This window comes from Saccostrea cucullata, unplaced genomic scaffold (assembly GCF_032062105.1).
Source record: "Saccostrea cucullata isolate Sc308-1 unplaced genomic scaffold, CSIRO_AGI_Scuc_v1 ctg923, whole genome shotgun sequence".
Classification (NCBI taxonomy): Eukaryota; Metazoa; Mollusca; class Bivalvia; order Ostreida; family Ostreidae; genus Saccostrea; species Saccostrea cuccullata.
In genome coordinates this window covers 235,429-260,033 of record NW_026936399.1, presented here as the reverse complement: position 1 = coordinate 260,033, position 24,605 = coordinate 235,429, and the positions used below count along the sequence as shown (strand labels likewise).

General features: G+C 32.5%; 1 protein-coding gene across 1 annotated transcript in view; it reads left to right on the top strand.

Annotated features, from left to right (window-relative positions):
- LOC134245486 (uncharacterized) overlaps positions 1-14,149 on the top strand; it is a 44,564-nt gene extending 30,415 nt beyond the window's left edge. Inside the window, exons 5-16 of the mRNA XM_062727759.1 lie at positions 1,581-1,762; positions 2,030-2,178; positions 2,669-2,822; positions 4,162-4,244; positions 4,370-4,595; positions 5,979-6,121; positions 8,301-8,487; positions 8,988-9,152; positions 9,310-9,486; positions 10,208-10,304; positions 11,658-11,700; positions 11,937-14,149. Coding sequence (XP_062583743.1) covers positions 1,581-1,762; positions 2,030-2,178; positions 2,669-2,822; positions 4,162-4,244; positions 4,370-4,595; positions 5,979-6,121; positions 8,301-8,487; positions 8,988-9,152; positions 9,310-9,486; positions 10,208-10,304; positions 11,658-11,700; positions 11,937-12,506 — 2,176 coding nt within the window. The 3' untranslated portion in view covers positions 12,507-14,149. The remainder of the gene's footprint in view (positions 1-1,580; positions 1,763-2,029; positions 2,179-2,668; positions 2,823-4,161; positions 4,245-4,369; positions 4,596-5,978; positions 6,122-8,300; positions 8,488-8,987; positions 9,153-9,309; positions 9,487-10,207; positions 10,305-11,657; positions 11,701-11,936) is intronic.
- The last annotated feature ends 10,456 nt before the right edge of the window (positions 14,150-24,605 follow it).

Sequence of the window (24,605 nt, the reverse complement as noted above, 5' to 3'; positions counted from 1 at the left end):
ATTTTGTTAATTTAAGGATCAAAGTAGCTTACCGAATTGTAGCTTATCTGTTATTGTAAAGATCAAAGTAGCTTACTGAATTGTAACTTATCTGTTAGTGAAAGGATCAAAGTAGCTTTCTGAATTGCAGCTTATCTGTTAATGTAAAGATCTGTTAATTTAAGGATCAAAGTAGCTTACTAAATTGTAGCTTATCTGTTAATGTAAAGATCAGTTAATTTGAGGATCAAAGTAGCTAACTGAATTGTAGCCTATCTGTTAATGTAAAGATCTGTTAATTTAAGGATCAAAGTAGCTTACTGAATTGTAGCTCATCTGTTAATGTATAGATCTGTTAATTTAAGGATCAAAGTAGCTTACTGAATTGTTACTTATCTGTTAATGTAAAGATCAAAGTAGCTTACTGAATTGTAACTTATCTGTTAGTGTAAGGATCAAAGTAGCTTACTGAATTGTAGCTTATCTGTTAATGAAAGGATCTGTTAATGTAAGGATCAGAATAGTTTACTGATTGTAAGCTTTAGGAAACCAAGGAATCAATGTAGCTCAGTGTTCTCTATATACTTGTAAATGTATATTTTTAAATATTTCTAATTTTATTTATTAATGCATTAAAACATCAGTTTTAAAACGTAAAATGTTCATTGCACTTGTACATACAGTAATTAGGGTTTCTACGACTCTAAATGACCGTAATCCCCTGAAATTGAACTTAAAAAAATTTTAGATTAAGTTTCGTCGAGTACAAAGTGGTCATAAATGTTACAACAGAGACACATTTACGGATAAGCCTCCCATCAGACCATGTGGTTTTATTTCTACAAGAGTTAACAATGTTTTACAGAAATCAATTAACTTGTTCATATTTATTAAGACTTTTACCGAGAACCCGGTTACTCGATCGGAAAAAACGTCCGAGTAACCGAGTATTAAAAATTGACTGATTTGACATCCCTAGTAAGCTTGGAAACCAAGGAATCAATGTAGCTCTGTGTTCTCTATATACTTGTAAATGTAAGAATTGAAGTAGTGTATGGCTTTGTAAACTTTTAGGATAAAAGTAGCTTACTGAATTGTGAGCTTGTAAGTGTAAGAATAAAAGTAGCTTACTAAATGGTAAGATTGTAAGTAAAAGGAAGAAAAGTAACTTGCACTTGCAATTGAAAGGATCAAGTAGCTAATTGAATGATACCCTGTAAGTGTTACTTAAGTGGTTTAATTAGCATTGGAGTTTTATCATCAAAGTATGCAGTAAAATTATAGAAAGTGTTTATCTCAAAAAAAGTAATAGAATTGACAAGCTGTTAGTGGGTTCATAACGTACTCAATCTGTGATTAATGGCATACATGTACTTACTACATAATGTTTGTTTTATGTACTAAGTCAAAAGATGGATTTTTGTGTACTTTTCTATTGGTTTTTTGCTCTTATCCATTACAAGCTTTCATACATAACAATGTCTGAGCTGTAACAAATCACAGAGACTTACTGACTGACACTTGATGTACTATTGTTTCTCACTGTTATGACACCCAATATCTCAGCTGGCATCTCGTTATCTCGTTATATTAATTTTTAGAACCACTGAGAAATGGAGTCGCTGTCCTCTGTCAGTAAACGGGACACAAGTTACCTGTGTCATTAAGGAGGAGAAGAATTTCCCGCTCTTCATGGGACACTATTACTTCCGTCTAATCGTCAACAACACCAAGACGCTGCACTCAGCAGTAACCCAGACGGAATTCATGACCAATACCCTCGGTAATTATACCACAATATTGTTTTTTGTAGAATAATGCACTTGCCTGGTTTAGAACAATTTTGGCAGGAAATATATGACATGAAATTGGATGTTTTGAATTATACCTTTTAGTAAGAGATTTTTTTTTAACAGTAGACCTAGATTTTTTTTCTAGAAAGAACCAATATAATTTACTAATTGGAGCATGTTTTTAGTGCATGAATGTTAAGTGTAATTTAGTTGAGTAGGAAATATTGTTATGTTGGATTGACGTTTCTCTGTTGCAGTGAAGCCTGCCAAAGTACAACCAGTTTCTGCCTTAGCCAATAAAACCTCTATTCATTTAAAATGGAGTGTAGAAAAGCCATATCAGCCCCAGTTATTCAGGATTCGCTTTGTAACTACTTCCGATCTCAAGCAAAATCCTCCATGGAAGGTACATGAATTGCACACAGCAGTTTGGCTTTTTTCTTTCAAAAAAAGACATTGCAAAGTTCACAGCATTAATAGTCATAATTAACTTTACCCAATTTCTGAAAGATCAATTAAAAAAGATATGAAAGCTTCAAACTTTTGTAAGTGGTGTCATAATACATGAACCAAGTGGGATGGAGAAAACAAACTCAATTTTTCTCTCTTGCACATTTTAATTTTTTATAAAGTCATGCAACCCCTCCCCCACTCTCCCTTTAAAACCATATATTTACTGTCACCCTTAATCAAACAGATAAATGTTCAGTAGGACGGGTTATAAATTTTACTTGAATGAAATATATATGACATCTGTGCACATGCATGAAAAACCTGTATCACTGCACTTTATATTCCATAAATTCTGAAATGTTTTAGATGATGTGTTAAAATTAAATTCTTTTCTGAGTTTATAATCATTAGAAGTAATATAAATGAATAATCTCTGTTTACAGGAAATTAACACAACTAAAACAGAAGTCATTTTGAGTGACCTGCTACCATACAGAGAATACACTATTTGGATAGCTGCCATTCCATTGGTCAGAAATCTGTCCACAGGATTTTGGTCTGACACAGTGAAGACACAAAACACCACATTACAAGATGGTAGGATTAATAAAACTGCACCTTAACATTTTTACACCCACCCACCCCAAAAATATTTATAGTGAGGCCACAATTAAAAAATTGTTTGCTTGCCCTCTTCCCACCGACTTACTAAACTCAAAACTTTTTTAGACCTTCAGGAAACAATTATTTTTTCTTTCACTTATTTAGATGTTTTTGCATCTCATTAAAAACTATTCTAACATCATCTTTTCAAATGTTTTTTAATAATAATAATAAAAAATTCCCCTACCTACCAACCCTATACTGTATTCATTAAAACTCGTTTATTACAAACATGGATATAGAAAATTCACAGATATAGCAAAGTTTTTCTGGTTCCCTAGAAAAATTCTTAACAAATCTTTGTAAAATTTTACGGTTTTAACGAACTTTGATATAAATAATTTATGGATATAGTGATCTGATTTTGAGTCCCATTGAGGTAAAATATAATGAAATTTACATCTTCTATAACGAAGTTTCAAAGATCTCAAAATTTGCTAAATTGAACTGAATTACTTTCTTCTAGCATTTGTATATAAAATTCAATTCGTAATAAAACCTTATAGTTATTGAAGGTATGTTTTGTAGTATTTGCTTCCCTAACATATTTGGTAGTAAAACTTGAAGGAAAACATTCATATTGCGAATTCGCTATATATGGTTATACGAATTCGTTATACGGATATAACGAATTATATAGCGAATTTAATTTGCAGGTCCCCAGGGCTTTGCTAAAACCGAGTTTCACTGTACAGGGTAATTCTTGCCCCATGTTACTGTAAACCAATTTTTATTCGTGTGCGCTAAATATTCGTGAGTTGCGCGACCTACTTAAATTGTGAATATTAATTGCCACGAACCATTTATTTTGCTAAGCATACTTTTATAGAGAATGTTTCCTCAGTTGCTGAAATTAATTGTCACAGATTGATTTCTAATTGATGAATCGTGAATAAAAGGTGACGTGAATAATAGTTGGTTTACAGTATTTTCGCACTTTCACATTTGCAAACTATTTTGCCTTGTTTTAATTTTGCCCAGTCACAAATTTGTCAAGGGTGAAAGGGACGAAAATAAAAGGGGGACAAAAATTTCCCTGCATACAGTATCTAACATTTTTGGAAAAGATGGCATAATTCCTACTCCTACAAGTAAGAGCCGCGGCTAACGTCCCTACGCTCCTTATATACCTCGGCGCCAAGTCAAAAGTACCTCGCCGTGAACCTTTAGCATGCTGGAGTAGCCTAAGTCTCATCTCTACTTCCCTATTTCCCCCTCAATTTCTCAAAAAATGACCACTGTCCTTTTTCTCATCATGTTTTGTGTTCTTCAGTACCCAGTGATGTACCAAAAGTGAATCCAGGATTTTATGCTTGTGTTGATGCCAACTGCTCAGCTGTGATGATCTTTTGGAAAGTAAGTCTCTTTAAAAAATGTCTTTAATCTTTTAGGTTGATATTTTATCATAAACTAAACCAGTGATTACAACACCTGAATACAACATGATATGTAGATGAATTTCACTGATAATATTCTTTTAGCCAATAGATGATGAGGATAAAAATGGCATCATAACAAAGTACAGGATAATAACAGAGATAAATGGAACACAAAGCCAAAAACAGGAAGTAGAAAATCCCTCAGCGATTGGGTATAAGGTCCCAGTGGACAGACGATTTGACACAAAGATCAAAGTGAATGTAGCTACAGAAGTAGGCTATGCCGCTAAAAGTGACTCGTCTGTTATTATCCCTCCTTTTCATAATCGTAAGTACAATACAAGTAACAGCTTTTTAAAAAGCTTGTCTGGCAATAAATATCTGCATGAGTGATAAACCTTTTGAAATACTTTTGATTTAAAATATGTCTTACTTTATATTTTGAAAACCTTGTGTTAATGAAATCCTTGATTTTATTTTAACTGTTACAGAAAAATAATCTCTACACTGCATACTAAATATTTTGGGCTTGCAAGTGGAGTGTTCTGCCCTTGGATGTAAATTGAAAGTTACACTGTACATTACAATTATTACATGTATATATAATATCAAAATATCTGTAATGAATTCAAATTGTGAAATTTAAAAGATGTATATAATTAAAAATACACATTTTGTCAGAGTGTACATGTATTTATTCCACTGAAGTAAACAGTAATAATGTGTTTATTCATTTTTTCTCTTAAAAAGGAAGGGGGGTTGTACCACTATAATGCATATATTGAGAATGAAATAAGAAAATTCAATATTTAGGCCTTTGTGGAAAGTAAAAAAGGTTTTGAAGTGTGCATCTGAAAGTTAAAATGTTCAATCACCTTTTTGAACTGTGTTGTGTATTATGGACTAGTCCAACAATTGTTAATTTTTTAGTGTTGCTTGTTCATATACTGATAATATACAAAATAAACTTTATTTAATTCCATAAAAGTTAGCACACCCATTCACACAATAGAACGATCCAAGGAAACGTCACGAGCTTACTAACTGACATATGGCGCAAAAAGAGCGATTCACCCCTTTCGTAGAATATAAATGGACTGATCCAGTATTCTAGAAATGCAGAAAAAAGGACACACGGACATGTTGAAATGGTGAATCACATGAAATAATTGTTCCATGCAAAAAGATTAAGGAAATAAACACTTAAGTATTTTGCATCAGTAATATTGTTTCTTTTAAAATGCAGGTAAAGATTTCCAATGTAAATCAGCTTACACAAAATCTAGCTCTCTAGGATGCAAATATCAAGAGCTATATATGGTTAATGTTGGGCTTACTAAGTTACCTGGTCCAAAAGATCAAGTTGGCTTCTTCTGATTACATTTTTCATCTGTATAACTGTTGGTCCATCTGTAAACTTTACTACCGGTACATATTTTGGGCTTCAGAACCACGAGATCAATTTGCAAAATATCCTGGGAAAAAAGGGAATTCAAATTTGATCAAAGAAAGGGACAAGCCCAGTTTTAAAGGGAGATAACTAAAAAAAAGTAATAAAATGGCATCTTTTAAAAAATTTACTGTCAAGAACATGGGACTAAAAAAGGTGAAGCTTATAGTTAAAATTCAATCACCTTTTAGATTCTTTTTCTCAAGGTTTAAAATTTTAACTGATTTTAGATTTAAATCATAACAATTGTTAATTTTTTAGGTCCCTCTTATCCAGAAAATATTGTTGTATATTTTTCCACCTTGTTAAAGATGTATCATCACCCAAAATTCCAGAGTGACAAAAAAATTATGTATGTTCTACCCTGGATGTTTCCCATACCATCACAATTTTTGGCTTTTTTTGTTAGATAGCAAAAATAGCATTATTTCTCATGTCATTTACAGCTAGTGAGTGCTTATACATGTGAAAAATATATTGGAAATATTTCTAAAATAATCTCTTCTACAAAATCAATATCAATTAAACATATCTGCATGTCATTCTAAAATCTTGATTTTTAGGGGGCCAAAATTGGCCACTATCACATATACTCCTTTATTTTATTAAAAGGGAAAGTAATCTTATTTAGAAATTTGGAAAATGGTTGGGGTCACCTAGATAGTGGTGTCTTTTACTTGATAAAAACTTGAATCAAAAAATTGATTCAGGGAATTCTATATGATTCATCATCCCGAGTTCAATATTAAATTAGTTTATGATTATTGTTAATTTACTAATTAGGGGGCTTATTTTAAAAACTGTTAAAGAGGTTTTTTTTCTCTAGTAGAACACAGTAACTTAGTTCCATAGGGATTTTGTTTTACCTATTTACTGAATGTTGTGTAGAAAACCAAGTTTGAAGTTTTTTTCCCATCCCATATTTTCAGTTTCAGCATGATTTTTTTTTTTGTTCTGCATGTAAAAAAGTAACCAGTAACCACTTCTGGGGCATTGTGAATTTTTTTGCAGTTTGACAGAAAAACTGTAGGATATGAGGTAATTTGTTTAACAACTCTTGGTAGCAGTTTTTTTTCAAATTTTATACATTCTGAATAATACAACTTAACTCCAATCTTCTACAGATTGCAGTGTTCTGCGTTCTTTAACAAAGGTGCATGCCTTTTTCGTTGATACAAGGACTGGGACCTTAGACTCTTTATGGAGGAATTCAAATGATTCTTTGTTCCATGTTCCTCATATTTTATTTATTTCTCTTATGTTTTAAGCTATGAATTTTGTGTATCTTTTAATGCCTCACAGTGTTCTTTCATAGCTTGGAAAAATTAAGAATTTCATTTCTTTTGGTTGCACGTTTTCTTTTTTCTTTTTTCTTTTTTTTTTTTGGTGAATAGGAAAAAGATTTGGGCTTGTAGAATGCATTCATCACTTACAAATCTTATACATGTATATAGTACTTGAAATTTTATTGCATTTGATGCATTCACATGTAATGCATACACTAATTACAAATGTTATTGCATAGTACAGTACTTACAATTGCTTGTCCTTTGAATTCTATAACACAAAATATAAAATATTTTTCAGTTGAAATTTCAGTTTTTTTTCACAAAAAAGTGTTGCTCAGCAATTACTGTAGACCAAGTTTTATTTGCGATGTGAGTTCCCAGACTTAAACTTGTGAATATTTATTGCTTCAAACCATGTTATATGCCTTGTATTAATAGAGAATGTTTCTTCAATTGCAAAAATTAATCATCATGAATTGATTTCAAACTGAGAAATCGCTAAAAATACATGGAGATGACATTAATGAAAGTTGGTTTACAGAAGCTAAATGAAGTCATTGCTTTTATCCCCCCCCCCCCTGCACCCCCACCCACTCCAATTTCCTATATATATTCTTTAGTTTAGAGTTTGGCTTTCATGGTAACAGCTTTCCACTATACTGCCTTCTTTTAGTAGAACTTCTTCAGACATCTTTGGGAAATTTCATAGCCTGTCATATGGTGTAACATTTTATTACTGTGAGTGTCCTTTGTACTTGAACATCTTTTTCTTCTGATTGTTCAATAAAGTAGTTTGAAGTCTGTCTGTCTGTTTGTGGTGTCGGCTTTCCTTCTTCAATGACAAATGTGAGATATACTGTACATTGTTACAATTTATCATATTATTATGACAAATCACCAAAATTGTTTGTTTAGGATGTGAGATGTGTCAATATTTCAACATAACCACAATTGCTTGGACTTTTTTTCTACATGTCTCCCTTTCCTATCTGATTATATCTCATTCATCCATTTATAGACACAACTTTTTACCTCATGTCAACTAAAATGTTCAAGATAGCTTTTCTGATAGAAAACATGTCAAGAAGTCTCTCTGTCTGTCTGTAATCATATGTATTACTTGTATTTGATTTTGGAGTTCTGGAGTTACAAGACTATAGCTACCTCTTCTCATGACATTTTACTTCTGCATGATGATAGCTTTGTGGTCATAATATAAGAGTGCTGTAAAACTATATATTATTATTTTTTGTAGCAAATTTGTATACACTGTACAGTATTTCTCATCTTGCAGGGAGAAATAAATACTGAGATAATCCGTGTGGAGAAAGGACAAAGAGACTATCAGAAAGAGTTGCAAGTTACCGACTCCTTTGAGAAGTTTGCTTTTGGTATTTCAGTGGACGCTTATATGATTAAGACGGGTCGCTTCATCAGCAGTGGAATTAAGTGGAGTCAGTGTGCTTACGCAGTGGATGCTGGTAGGTTTTACTGTTAATAAAACAGGCTCTACATGTATAAACAATCCCCTTACTCACTACAGTCAAACCTTGTTATTTTGAACTCAAAAGGATAGGGGGAAAACTAAGGTATCCAGAGAGTATCCAGAGTAAAAAAAAAAGCTAAAATACTTGAAAAATAAGGGATAAGGACTAAAGTCTTCCAAATCACTTTGATATATCCGTGGTATTTGAGATGTCATTGTTTAAGATATGGTATAGATAAAAGTTTAATGGTAACTTCATTTTAGTTTTATGCAGTTAGGGTGATATGTTCTGAGGTGTAATGTAGATAGATTGGAACTTCACAGTGAATGGCCATAGTAGAAAAATATTTTTATCCAAGTCCAAGAAAGAATTTTTTTTATTAATTTCTATAGCCTCTCATTTGATTTCCATTCCCTTTTTTACATACATACAAAAAACACTTTTACCACAGTGGTTGTAAAAATTTCAGTGGTAAAAACTGATTTTTTTCACAGTGCCTACGGAACCAGTGGACATAGATCCAGTGTTAAGTGATGAATCCAGCAACAATACGATGTTGTTTACATGGAGTGGCTACAGCTGTAGGACTCACAGAGTGGGGCCTGTCCAAAACTTCACTGTGGCAGTCTGTGCTATAGACAGCAATGAAAAATGTGAAGGTCAGAAAATGAGTTTGTTTCATTTAAATTTGACATTACACAAGATTTCTGAATAAACAGTATCTGGATTAATCAAGTTATACTGTATTTGTAAATTTATTGAGAATTTCAAACCTAACATTGATTATGTTTAATAGTTTTGATTGGTTGTTAACAGGGACACCAATGACTATTGTTCTGAGTGGAAACACAACCTCCTACAGAGTGACAAACCTGATTGGTGGGGAACTGTACAAAATAACAGTGACTGCTGCATTTAAGGGAGGCAACTCACCCACAGCACAGTTCAAGTTCAAATCTACAGCATCACCTGTATTAAATTCTCCAAATACAGGTATTCATCTCTTTCTTTATTAAAAAATACATTTAAATGAAGATATGTTATGATTGCAAACACAATATTGTATTAAAATTATCTTGAGACAGAGAAGATAATTTTTTTCTGAGCATTTTAGATATTCATATTGTAATGCCAAAACTTTAATCTTTCACAGATATATATTTAGAATACTTCTGAGTTGTAGTCTTTAAAAAATTAACATGCATGGGATTTATTATTCAAAGATATTTAATTTGATTTAATCTTTTCATGCATTCTTATATATAGGTTTATGTGTATCAAGTAACATGTAGATTAAATTGTTCCAAGAATACTCTGTGTATTTATTTTAATTATAGCTAATTTTATAAGATTTATATTTTTGGCACCTTTGGCACAATCCCTTGTTTGCTAATTCATGCAGATTATCAAAATATGAAATTGATAATTGCATATTGTTTTATTCTTAAACTTTTAGATGTCAGTCATATATTCTTCCTACATAAAATGAAACGATTTTAAATGACCAAATTTTCATTCAATCTGCATGATTCATGGTAGCAAAGACTGGTATATTATCCTCACGCAGCAAATATGAATTTTTAAGATTGAATGCTGTACTATATTATTCAAGTTTCCTGTTTGGGGGAATTGTGGGTATAAATGTGAAACTAATCACTGTCTGCTTTTGGATAAATGCTAGCTTTGCTATCTGCTATGATGATTGTGCTTTTAGGTGGTGCCGAGGGTGGCGCTCCGTGGGGAATCATTGCGGGGATAGTGGCCGCTGTCATTGCTGTGGTTATAATCATTATTGTTGCATGGAAAATAAGGTAGGTTTTCAATGAAATAATGCTTTCTGTGATATTTTAAGTTGTCTCATGGGTGACCATCTATGTAACTATTGTTGTTTATCTGATGGAGAAATATCAAAGGTTAGAATGAATTCTTTGAGAATTGGTTTGTAGTAATTTTTATGCCTCATACACATTAATATTGTCATATGGGTTAATTTAATTATTTTTCTATTAAAGTTCCAAGGGGAGAAAACTAATTTATATACACTGTACATGCATGTATAAAATGTCAGTCTTTGTTGATGTTCTGTTTGTATCTGGTTTATTGTAATGTGATGCTTCTTACAAACAAATGATGTGTTCTAGGTTTAAGTCTAACTTGTTCTTTAAGGCATTTTGTAAATTTATTAATGACACTGCATTCATGAACCAGAAATTTAATGAAAGATATGTGATAGGATTTGAGATGATGGAATTTGGAGGTTTTTCTATGTGTTGCATGGAAATATTAGCTTTCCTGTTGCTTGTTGAGCTATTTGGTCCAATGCTTATAAAAAAATATATAATTCTTATCAAAAACTTCTGTGTTTAGCATTGGGGATCCAGAGGGGAAATATCACAATGGCAGAAAGTTTAGAATATGTCTCTTGTTGTGTGTATTTCAGAGGCGCTGTTCACTTGATCAAATATACAAAAGCTGCCGAAGCACATGGTTCCTTAGTAAGTTAACTGGCAACAAAAGCTGGGGGTCACAGGTATTCTTTGCATGTCAAAGAGAGGCTTGTCCAATCTTGTTTCGTCTTTATCAACAGTTATCTGTTTGTTCTTTATTGTTTTAGTCTTGGTAATGGGTTCCTTGTTACATACCTGTAAAAAATTTGTCATTAGATAGACTCCTAGTTTGTATACCAGTAAGCAGTTGTGTAACTTTTTTATTTGTTACTAAAGAGATTTTTTTCAAAGAAAATGCTATATCCATGTCGGAAATTGTCCGTATAAGAATGGAAAACAACGTTGGTGAATGTATTGCATGATATACCTGTATGTGGTGTGGGGTGATTTGAACTCTTGAATGATGGATAAAATTGAAAAAAAGTTTTAAAAAGGTTTTGCATGACAAATAAGTGTGCTTCAAGGCCCTTGGGCCTCTTTAAATAAAATTGAGTACCGGTAAACAATCATAATTATGTAAACTTCTCTTTGAATAATTCAATACTGCAGCAGTAAGATGGGGTGATTTTACTTTAAGTGTTAAATGTATAAATGCAGAATTTTTAGTCAGTGAAAGTCTCTGTTATCTTGTATATAATTTTAAAAAATAAAAATGACAATTAACATTATTGCATAACAGATTCTAGAATTATTGACCATGATTTCCTCCATTTCCAGGCGTTGTTTAAAAACACCTGATGTAGAAATTGAAGTGCCTACCGTAAGTTTCTTTCCCTTTATAATTTGTAATTCAATCAAGATTTGACATTATACACCTTACTTAATGCCTTTCCTTTGAAAAATAATTTTCCATTTGAAAAGAAAATGTAATTCATTTTATTTTATTGGTATTACATATATATATATTTCTTTATTTTTCTACAGACAATTATAATCTGAAACCTATCATAGAGAGAATACATTTTGAAAGACAATTAATTTGAAACCTAATTGTAGATAAAAACCAATGGAGAGATATCTAGACTCCCAGAGTCTGCGGTTACTGAACATGTGCCTTTGCTTCATTCTTCCGCGAACGAGTCATCGACACCTCGAACCGTTCCAAATGGAACAGCGATACCCGCCCAGATGCACGATAATTCTTACTACGAGTCCAGTGAGAATTCCTCCAAATACTATGACCAGAAACACAGTGATAATAACACTGAGCATTTATACATCCAGAGTGATTCTGGATTACTTGAAAGTCAGAAATCCAGGTCACCTGGAACTTCACAAACTGCAGAGGAAAGTAATTGTCCCCCTTATGTGGGTCAAGGGTCGTCTTACATCGACCACCAGGTGGCTCTGGGACTACAACCTATTCAGCCCTCTGAGAGTGGTCTAGGTTCATCTGCTTATTGCCATTCCGGAGAAATTGACTCGTACACAAAAGCCGGTGACATTATTTGTTCTGTGAATCCGACGGATAACACTTCCATGTATATTCCGGGTGGTGCATCCGGACAGGATCAGAGTAACACATCATCAAACAGTTTTGATGAATTTGGCTATTGTAAGAATTGATTGTTCATAGATCTGTGTTAATTAAGGTACCATGTGATTGGGTTTTTTTTATACATGTATGTAAAAATTTCAGAAAAAGGCAAAGGCATTCCACTTTGATCTGTCCAGGATTACTTCTTCTCAGGGTTTTCAGCAGATTTGTTGTTTTTTTATATGTAAATAAAAATGATAATCAGTCATATACATGATATAAGAGTTAACCATTTAGAATAATATATATCCTAGAAAATGCAGAATTTAAGAGGTCAGATTTCATTTTATTTAGTAAGACTTACTCATTTTGAAAGAAAAAACAGATTCGAGTTCAGTGTTCGTTTCTTTCAGTTTAAATTCCACATACATAAACTTCATTGTTAATTTTTAATGTAAAATTGCCATTCACCCTTGTACAGCGTAGTGGTTTTTTTAAATCATGAATATTTCTTGTCACAAGTTGTTAATTTTATTGTATGTACGGGGTATGTAAGTAATAAATTTTCTCATTCACCAGAAATTAGTTGCACTGATTGATTTAAAAGGGATGATTCATTAAGTTTTTGTGGATAATTGTTTGATTACAGTACGAACCACTGGATACTGTATTGCTTATGAACTCTACCTGTATAAGTGCTGTACATATAGATTCCTAGATAAATTAATTATGGCATAATTTGTAAGAAGCATAGCTCATGAATTAGCTAACATTTATTTTTATGATGCTGAAATCCATGTAAAATATCTTTGTAAACCGTCCACTTACGATTTACTCTTCTTACTGATGTGAAAGAGCCATATTTCGCAGCAAAAAAAAAAAAAAAGGGAATCTACAGTACCAATAATTGGTTTTGCTTACTTACCTTGAAAACTAGTATTTTTATCATTAGGAGATGCTTTTTTATGATCTGTTAACTATTTTTTGAGCTTATAAGCTTACTTATCTTTTACCGTTACATTATGTTTGTGTTATTGATTTAAAAAATTCTAGTTGTGCCATAAAATTACCAGAATATAGTTATACATGTATCTTTTCATATACACTTGCCAAAGATAAAAAAATAAACAACCAGTATTTTCTTTTTTAGAACATTTTGTATATATAGTCTGAGTTTAGAATTCACAAGGCCTTGTACCAATAACTTAACAGATTTGAAAAGTGCTACATATCAGATGTCTTTTTGATTTTTTTTTTTTGCAGTCATATATAAAAAAGCAATTATAAATTATGTATAAACTTATGCTTAGTACTTTTTTTTTCTACAATAGTTCCTAGGTAGAAGACACCAAATTGGGGGGGACTACACACACCTGTCTTTGTTAGCAGATTGAACACTTCAAAGTTTCTTGATACAGGTAGATTGGTTTGGTTGTGATGGTTTCACATGGATGTGTACCAATGTGTTCTGTTGCTTTTGCTATTATTGCTCAGGTGTAGTCTTTATTGTTATTATGTTTACCCTTGTTATACTATATATGGCTGCAATTAGGGTACCAAGTTTTGAAAAATGCATAGGAATTTTTACAGAAGGAACATTTCAATAATATTTATGAAAATAGCAATGAGATTTTATAGTGAGTATGTACTTTGGAATTTAAACACTGTAATCTTTTAAATCAGGTTGTGTTTGAATACATGTATATTAATAAATTTAAATGATTAACATGCACTGTATGTTTTGTTTAGTTTTTTCAATATCCTTATTGGATAATACATAATTGTAGGGATGGGCATTGCCAAAAATTTCGTATCGCGATATATCACTATTTTTTCCCCAAATACGAGGGCCGTTCAAAAATTACGCGGACTGTGCTATTATTTACTCTTACAGACGTCATAGAGTTATGAAATTTCACAGAAATATGTATCTCAAAGATTCCAATAAATTTTGGGCAAAATTCCTGTATTTTAAAAACATTCTACTAAAATTATCGGTATATTGATATCGCTAATGGAGAGGTACGGAGCACGACAAACAATCTGAAGCAAAAGCATTTGGAATTCAAAATTTAACTCATTTATTTTCTATAATTCGCAATATTTTTCGACAATTTTCTCAAATGTATCTTTAAATTGTTCTATTATTGTGTATTTGGATTTCTGGCGTGATATTTGAAGTACTAACAGAAATAAAGTGATTTTCCTCTGATGCGATTCCCGTGAAAACGACTGTGAAAATGACGTCTCGTGTAATGACGGCGCACCACACTTTAGTTAAATTATGTGTAATGCTCGAGATATCGTCAACATAGATCCAAAATATGAATAATAAAACATGAATTAAACTAGGGTATTCGTGACATTCGTCCACAATAGCAAATAGGAATTTTAGACCATTAGACCTCTGAAAAATGGCTATACGGGAGGACGGGAAGAACATAATCGACGAAAACTTGATCCGGACTGTAAAGAACGTGACTGAGAGTCACCAATATCACACTATATTTCATAATACCTGCAGTTTTTCGGTTTTAAAACAAAAAAGAATATTCTTTACTTGTTTAATAGATTTAAAGCTTGCCAAGAAATGTTGTTTGGATGTTGAGTAGATAAGATAACTCAAACTGTACAGGTACTCTTGGGAAAATGTTGAGAAAATGAAAGCTCAATCACATATTTTTTTATGATGTCTGTGACGTCGAAGATATTGCTGCTCCGTGACTTAATGATATGTCCTGAAGAATCACTATAAATTGATACCAATTAACAACATTTTGATATGAAATTTTGTAAACCATATAAGTAAAGATTTTTTTATATTATGTGCGACATTTTGCCCGATTATGTCGTCAAATATTTTTTCTGTGCAGCAAGTCCGCGTAATTTTTGAACGGCCCTCGTATTACGATAATATAATGATATTTTTGCAATAAAATATTTAAAATATGTTCCTTAAAAACATTAATTTAACTTTATCCCACTATATTATTTTTCTCATATAGTTCAAGCTCTCTGATTGGCTCAAACTTGATCACATGACCAATTATATAAGAGCATATAGACTAGAGTTCCTATTTATAGATTCTCGAATGCATATCAACTTAATGCTTTTAAAAATGGTTAATTTTCTGTAAAACAACATTTGTGCTGAATTCAAAACAGCCAAGTATGACTTGATTCTTCTAAAAAAAAAAATTATACTCCAACTCCTATTTTTTATACTGAATTGTGATGTTCTGTAATGATAAGTGAGACATAACGATGCCTTGAAGAAGAATCTATTTTATATTAAAACATAATATATTTTTCAAAAAATAATACAAAACTTAATTAGACAAATTAACCTTTTAAAAAAGTAAATCCCCTACATTACTTCAACAGTACAAAAAATAACACACATGCATTACAGATTTTTTTTTTTATCCTCTAGTCTCTCAGTGTTAAAAAAGGAGAGAAAACTTTTGATTGGTTTTATCAATCTCTGTAAAAAAAAATAATATAACAAATGTAGCCCTTTAATTCGGTCAATCCATAGATATATCGACTTCACAGAAAAGCATATCGACCGAGCACGAAGTGCGAGGTCGATATGCATTTCTGTGAAGTCGATATATATATGGATTGGTCTCATCAAAGGGCTATTATATAATATATAATTATAAATCATCGTATTGAAATAAAAAAATTACTCCATAACGTTCAACAGTAATTAAAAGTAGATCACTAATAAACAAGAACGTATTTAGCGTATGGTTGATTTTGATAAGTTTTGATATAAGTGTAAGGAAAGGTAACTCCATTTGGAGTTAATGTAAAACTTGGATCCCCCCATTGTGGCCCCACCCTATCCCTAAGTGGTTATGATTTGAACAAACAAGAAACTACTGTATCTGAAGATGCTTCCATAAAAATATCACTAATCATGGCTTTGCAGAAAATTTTTAAAGATTTCCCTTTATATTCTTATGTAAAACTTTGATCAGACATTGTGGCCCCACCCTATCCCCGGGGTTCATGATTTGAACAATCTTGAATGTACACTATCTGAGAATGATTTAACATGAATTTCATCTTTCCTGTCCCAATGGTTCTTGAAGGGAAGATTTTTAATGATTTTTCCTATATATTCCTATGTGAAACTTTGATCGGCCTTTGTGGCCCCACCCTTGCCACGGGGGTCATGACTTGAACAAACTTAAATCTACACTACCTGAGAATGATTTAAGATGAGTTTCATCTTTCCTGGCCCAGTGGTTCTTGACAAGAAGATTTTGTAAAAATTCCACCAAAATTTCACTAATTCATAATTATCTCCCCTTGGAAGAGGATATGGCCCTTCATTTGCAAAAACTTGAATTCCCTTTACCCAAGGATACTTTGTAGCAAGTTTGGTTGAAATTGGCCCAGTGCTTCTTAAGAAGATGAAAATGTAAAAAGTTTACAACAATGCAACAACTATGACGACGACAATGACGACAGACAACGGACAAAGGATGTATTCGCTTTAACAAAAGAATTGACCTATAGGAGAGAACAATTTCCCGGAAAAGGTGACATTTAAAAGTCAATCTTTATTTGTTGTTTTCTACCGTATATATGTCTAAATTTTTTAAATTTGTATTTTATACCTAAAATTTATTATTCACAACTTTACAATAATCCTCCAAAGTTGATCGAAACACCATTTTGTCCTTTAAAGCGTTGATATTTGCATGAATTTTGGCCTTGAAGTCCATCAGGGCAGGCCTGCCCCTATATAAAAGTATGATACTTTGATAGGTTAGGATGTAAGGCATGATTTAAGATAAGATTTTTTTAGGGGCACCCCTGCCCTGGGGTCGAAATTCACAAAAAACTACAAAAAATAAGGAAACCAGATTTTCAAAATCTTCTCTAAATTTATGCCATTCATTTTCATAGTCAGACTAGCTCAGTTGATATATGCGCTGACTTTTTACACCTTGGATGCTCCCTTTTTTAAAGTCGGGGGTTCGAATCCACCTGGTACAACACTTTTACAGTTTTAAATTTCGCCTTTTCAAAGACTATTTTAATTTTTTTAATAGACTTGTGTATTTTTCCTTCAATTGTCTATCCCTTACGTATTCCCATTCTTGATATAAGAGACACTAAAGAGATATCAAATCGTAACAATCCAATGTACAGTTGTCAGTCAGGTGGAACGAACCTCAGTATAAGCACACTTTCTCCGAGGACAAGAATAACTCACTATGTGTTACTCAATACAGGTATTCTTGGCAGCATTGAGCTGCGATGAATTTCAATTGTATATATCTCTTAGAATTTAATCACATTGATTTTGGCTACATATTTCAGTAAATGCACTCACTTGGATTTCATGTAGGCCTTTATAATTTGCACACATTAAAGACAAGTTTTTATTATATCCACGGATAAATAGCTTAGACATTAAGAATAGAATTTCAGAGACAGTAGACATTTTATGCACAATGAGAAGTAAAAACAAATATCAATTATTACATTTGGAGATAACAAACTCAGAAAATCAATAAAAAGGGTTCCTCCTATCTCTACTCACTGAAATAAAGATTTAGGAAAAACAAATTGTTATATGTATTCAGCCTAATGTCATTAATCAGAACGGAAATCGACAAGCTTTTTGTAGAGAATAAAACCAAGCCCGGTCCTATAGGTCAGATCCCTATTTATAATGAAGTGATCCTTTGATCAGAAAAGCTCACTTGAGCCTTCGGCTCAGGTGAGCTAAAAATGTTAGACTTTTTTCATATAGATTTGTATGGTAACAAATTTTTAAAGGTATAACAAATTAAGTTGCATATGAAAATAATGATTTTGCATTCATAAGATAATTGATGCATTGTACATACCGTATGAACTGATATTTTACAATGATTTTTAACAGTTTGATCATTAAATTAGCACTCCATAGTACGCACATTCAGCAATGCATTGTACATGTACATATAAACACCAAAACTTCTCCTCTGCTTTTAAGGGCTTGGAACCTTCTGCTTGAAATAACATATCCCATGGAATTGAGATGTTAATTCAAGCAGGCAGCATTAAAAGTTTTGTGCCTTTTTTCAGTTATTTTCTTTCTCTCTCATTTTTTTTCTGTTGTTTTTTTTTCTCTTTTTTTTTCACATATATATTTTTTTTTCTTTTTTTTTTTTTTGGTGTTGTTTTTTTCTTTCTTTCTTTTTTTTGGGTTTTGTTTTTTTTCATTTTTTTTTGCTTGTTTTTTTTTCTTTCATTCTTTTTTCTTTTTGTTTTTTGTTTTTTTTTTGCACAAAACTTGCCAATGAGATTAAAACAATTTCACATTTACAATTCAACATTCCACACTAAAATTCACAATTTCACATCAACAATTCACAACTGCATTAAAATATCACAATTTAACATTTTTAGAGGCAAATCTCTATATTACACTTTCAAATACAATATTACAATGTTACAATGTTACATATATTTCTTTCTGAATATTTAGTCACATCAGAATATTGACTTATTGAGGGATTCAATTTCACAATAAACTATAATAACGAAAAGGTGACTATACAAATTATTCTTTCTACAACAGCTGACAGAATTTACACATTCTATGAATACTCAATCATTACATCTGAAACATATTTAACTTCATCAAAACAATTACAATAATGAATCATTATCTCATTGGCATAATAATAAAAAGATAATTTAAAAGACAAAGCAGCCTCCAACTAGTCCCTTTCAGCTTCTCCTCCCCGAGCCAGCCTGGCAACCGTGGCGGTGAAGGAACTTAAGTTCCAGCCAGTAATGCCCCAGGGTATCGATAAAGCCTACTTACAACTAACCTTCAACTACTTCATCTTAACAATATGATTATAATTATCTAATGAAGAAGAAAAAGAAAAGCAGGGGGTCAGTGTGGGAGGAAGACGGAGTACCCGTAGAGAACCCACGTGTCCGAATGGGCAACCCCATACCCTGACATAATTCGGACACCCTTTACAAAAATTTATATTTTTAAAAAAGTCTTTGAAAAAAACATTGTTACTAAAATGGATTTACATCAGTGCTTTGAAGATGTGGATTATAATCCTGCATTAATTAAGTCCTGCTTCTTCATCCACACAATATAATCTCAAGGATGATGTTCCTTCTAAAAGTTTCTTTGATTTTCTGTAAATGAACAAGGCAAGAAATTGTCAGGTTTGAATAAAAAAAATTAAGAAGAGACCTATATGCTACATTGCTCACCTGAGCTCTAAGGATAGGAAAAAGTAGAAATCAATACAGTACTTTAGATCACCATAATTTCACAACACCTTAGTTTAGTGACTTAGCTATTTGGTATTAATTACCGAAACAACATTTTCGCTAGCTGACTGGTTTCTGTTGTATATAAACATTAATAATACAAATATACACTAGAATAAATTTTTCACAAGCAGACAGTCCCTCTTGAGAAATTTTCACTCATATAGCACTGCAACATTTTTCAGGGGAGGGCTACAAATGTAGACCAATACTTGGTATTGAGCAGTGAGGGATTTTTTTTGCACCTACTGCAACATGGCATCACAGTTTATACAATCTCAGTGAAAGACCGGTCTTCTTGTCCCACAGTGGGATAATATTTGAACCCACAATGGTAGGATCAACTCCTTACTATGCTACTCTATAACAGATTCTCTTAAATAACACTGTACCATGCAGACAACAACATAAAATGTGAAATTTAATTAGAATTTCACACATAAATTATATCAGATGTATCATTCTCGGGTATTATTGGTATGAATTAAGAGTCAGCATATATGGCTGAACACCATTACAAAATCAAGCTATATATATTGCCAACTACAAAAAAAAAGTCCTGGACTAAAAATTTGGTCTACTAGTTAACTAAGACCTTGCTTAATATAAACATTAAGATGATTTGGAATATCATAATGTCATATACCTGATCAGTATCAGTTTATATCCACTGTGGTATGTCTTGGTGGAAAAGTCCACATCCATCAGGCATAAATTGTCCTCCAGGTGTTTCCACCAAGTCTTGTTGGGGACATCTGCTGTTTCCACATTTTGAAGATCATTGTCCATCAAGCTTGTGTGTGTTAATTGTTTCAACCAATTCCTTTTGGGTGTACCTGGTGTTTTCACATATTGGAAAATCATTGTCCATCAATTAAGTTTGCCTCAAGATTCATTATGGCCTTGCCTCCTCAAGATTTATTTCACCATGTCTTTTTAGAAGTATTTGCTGTTTTCCCATCTTTCCACCAATTTCTTTGGGAGCTGTTGTTTTCACATATTGGAAAATCATTGTCCATCAATTAAGTTTGCCTCAAGATTCATTATGGCCTTGCCTCCTCAAGATTTATTTCACCATGTCTTTTTAGAAGTATTGGCTGTTTTCCCATCTTTCCACCATTTACTTTGGGTGTACCTGGTGTTTTCATATATTGGAAAATCATTGTCCATCAAGTTTGCCTCAAGATTCATAATGGCCTTGCCTCCTCAAGATTTATTTCACCAAGTCTTTTTAGAAGTATTTGCTGTTTTCCCATCTTAAAAGAGGTTCATCAAGCTTGTTTATTCCAGCAGTTTCCACAAGGTTCTGTTGTCTGCAGCTGCAGTAAGAGTCAGAAAAAATAAATGGAGAAAATACATCACTGAAGTTTTTTTTTTAGGAAAATCCTAATTTAACTTTTTTAACAATTGTTATGTTGTCTCAACTGTGGTTTAACATATATGTTTTTATATTATTAAGCAAACATTCAATATTGGTGTAAAGAGTTGATTTATCTAGCTGAACATCATAACAAAAGTCAGGTATTGCTGACTTTAAGAAATAAGATCAGCCAAAATTTTAGCCAGCTAGTTCATTTGACTTTGTTAATAAACTGATCTTAGATTATGATAATGTCACATACCTGATAAATGTCATATCAGCATCCTTTGGCTATTCATCCTCCAGTTGTTTCTATCAGGTCCTTTTGTGTTCATCTACTGTTTTCACCATGTACTGTTGGGTGCATTTGCTGTTTCCACATCTTGGAAGATCAGCAAGTACTGGCTATGCATCATCCAGTTGTTTCCATCAGTGTCCAGTTGGGTGCATCTGCTGTTACACAGGTCTTGTTGAGGAAATCTGCTGTTTCCACATCTTGGAAGATTAGCATCCATTGGTCCTGCCTCCTCCAGCTGTTTCCACCATGTCATCCCCTTGTTTACAATTGCAAGCTTTTTTGTCTCTAACCAGTAGAGCTAAAAATAAGCCAGGCTAAAAATAATAAGTCAGCTAGTAAATTTGACATGGTTAATTAAATGATCTTTAATCATGATTTTTTCATATACATGTACCTGATCAGTGTCAATTATCTCCTTTGATATGTCTTGTTTGGAAGGTCAACATCATCAGGCAAGTCTCCTCCAGTTGTATCCACCATGTTCTGTTGGGTCAACCTTCTGTATCCACCAAGTCCAGTTGGGTGCATCTGCTGTTTCCACCAAGTCCCGTTGAGAGCATCTGCTGTCACCAACATGGCTAGTAGGGTACATCTGCTGTTCCTCAAGATTTATTTCACCAAGTCTGTTTAGAAGTATTTGCTGTTTTCCCAGCTTTCCACCAATTTCTTTGGGTGTAGCTGTTGTTTTCACTTATTGGAAAATCATTGTCCGTCAAGTTTGCCTCAAGATTCATAATGGCCTTGCCTCCTCAAGATTTATTTCACTAAGTCTTTTTAGAAGTATTGGCTGTTTTCCCATCTTTCCACCATTTACTTTGGGTGTACCTGGTGTTTTCACATACTGGAAAATCATTGTCCATCAAGTTTGCCTCAAGATTCATAATGGCCTTGCCTCCTCAAGATTTATTTCACCAAGTCTTTTTAGAAGTATTTGCTGTTTTCCCATCTTAAAAGAGGTTCATCAAGCTTGTTTATTCCAGCAGTTTCCACAAGGTTCTGTTGGCTGCAGCTGCAGTAAGAGTCAGAAGAAAATAAATGAAGAAAATACATCACTGAAGTTTTTTTAAGGAAAATCCTCATTTAACTTTTTTAACAATTGTTATGTTGTCTCAAGAGTGGTTTAACATATATGTTTTATATTATTAAGCAAACATTCAATATTGGTGTAAAGAGTTGGTTTATCTAGCTGAACATCATAACAAAAGTCAGGTATTGCTGACTTTAAGAAATAAGATCAGCCAAAATTTTAGCCAGCTAGTTCATTTGACTTTGTTAATAAACTGATCTTAGATTAGTGTTGTCAAATCGGTTGAAAATCAGAATCGATTAATCGGTAGCATCGGTTGACCCTAACCAACTGATCATCAGCCAATAATCGAATCGGTAACCCTTTGCATTAAATAGGCATTAGATTTCATAAAATTTAGAATTTTATTTTTAAATAATGTAAGTAAATGTGCATTGTAAAAATTGAAATGCTAAAAACAGTATATATGCAGTTTGATTAACAATTTCAGTAATACAGATTTTTGCATGATTAGGAATTACTTGGCCTGGGAAAAGTAAGCTTTGACAGATCAGGTTTTACATGATCATCTAAAATGTACATTATGTATATGGAATTAATTTTTTAAACTGTTATAAGACATTTAATATTGCAAATCCTTGTGTTCCGTATGAATTGCCAGGTGAATTTCCCCAAATACTGAAAACTAATATATTTCATTTATACAAGTAGTTTAGTTTCTTCAGTTTAGAAATACAAATATCATTATCTTATGATTTATTTTAAACAGATTTTAAGTACATGTAGTTTAAAATAGTAAAGGACAACTCTTGAAAGATATATAATTTGATAACAAGAGCCTGTTTTTGAAATAAAAGTGAGAAAACTGTAAAAAGATATGTGCTGAAATATACCGATTAATCAATTGTTAAAATTAGGGATGTCAACGAGTACCTGGTTAACCGGGTATTCGATCGAACGTCCGATTATCGAATACTAAAATTGGTACTCGGTTACTCAGATGTATATTTTTTTAATATTTCTAAGCTTAATTAATGCATTAAAACATTGGTTTAAAACGTAAAATGTTCATTGCACTTGTACATACAGTAATTAGGGTTTCCTGTGCCTCTAAATGACCGTTATCGTCTATGGCAGTGTTTATGCAGTAATTATCGTGACAAAGCACCTGCTACCTACCTGGTTTTTCTCACCTTCGGCTGTCTTCTACCCTTATGTTAAATTTGTTCTAATTATTTGTTTTCATTGAACATCGTTTAAGGTCTATTGTGTTTAAATAACTAAGATCTTGTCAACATCTGCTGTTTCCAAATCTTGGGGAAAGATTAGCATATTGGTCACGTGCGATTGTTGATATGGATGCGTTTGATTATACATGCCAATTAATGCAAATGGTTGAAGGCTAAGACTTTAAAAATCTTATGTCCATCGTTGCACCAAACTACAACATATACAGTCTCGTAATTTTATGAAATTCAGGATCAAAAAGTGTACGAGGATCGTAAATCCGCTCTGTTATGGGAGAATTTGATCAAGTTGATACTGTACGACTTATCACTTGGATGTCAAACGCATCAAAAAGTTACATTACGAGCAAGTAGAGAACAGATTATTTTTTTTAACAAAACCGCTGTGAACCATTTATGATTTTATTTGTCGTATTTATCTGATAAATAAATTGAACTGAAAAAAATGTTAGATTAAATTTCGTCGGGCACAAATTGGTCATAATTGTTATTACACATTTACAGGTAAACCTCCCATCAGACCATGTGGTTTTATTTCTACAAGAGTTTACAATGTTTTATAGTTATCAATTAATTTGTTCATATTTATTTAGACTTTTACAGAGTACCCGGTTACTCGATCGGAAAAACGTCCGAGTAACCGAGTATTAAAAATTAACCGATTTTACATCCCTAGTTAAAATCTCCAATCGATTGTCTAAAATCGACAGCCTTTCCAACCGATCATTGATTATAAATCGATCATCGTGACAACACTATCTTAGATTATGATAATGTCACATACCTGATAAAATTCATATCAGCATTCTTTGGCTATTCATCCTCCAGTTGTTTCTATCAGGTCCTTTTGGGTTCATCTACTGTTTTCACCATGTACTGTTGGGTGCATTTGCTGTTTCCACATCTTGGAAGATCAGCAAGTACTGGCTATGCATCATCCACTTG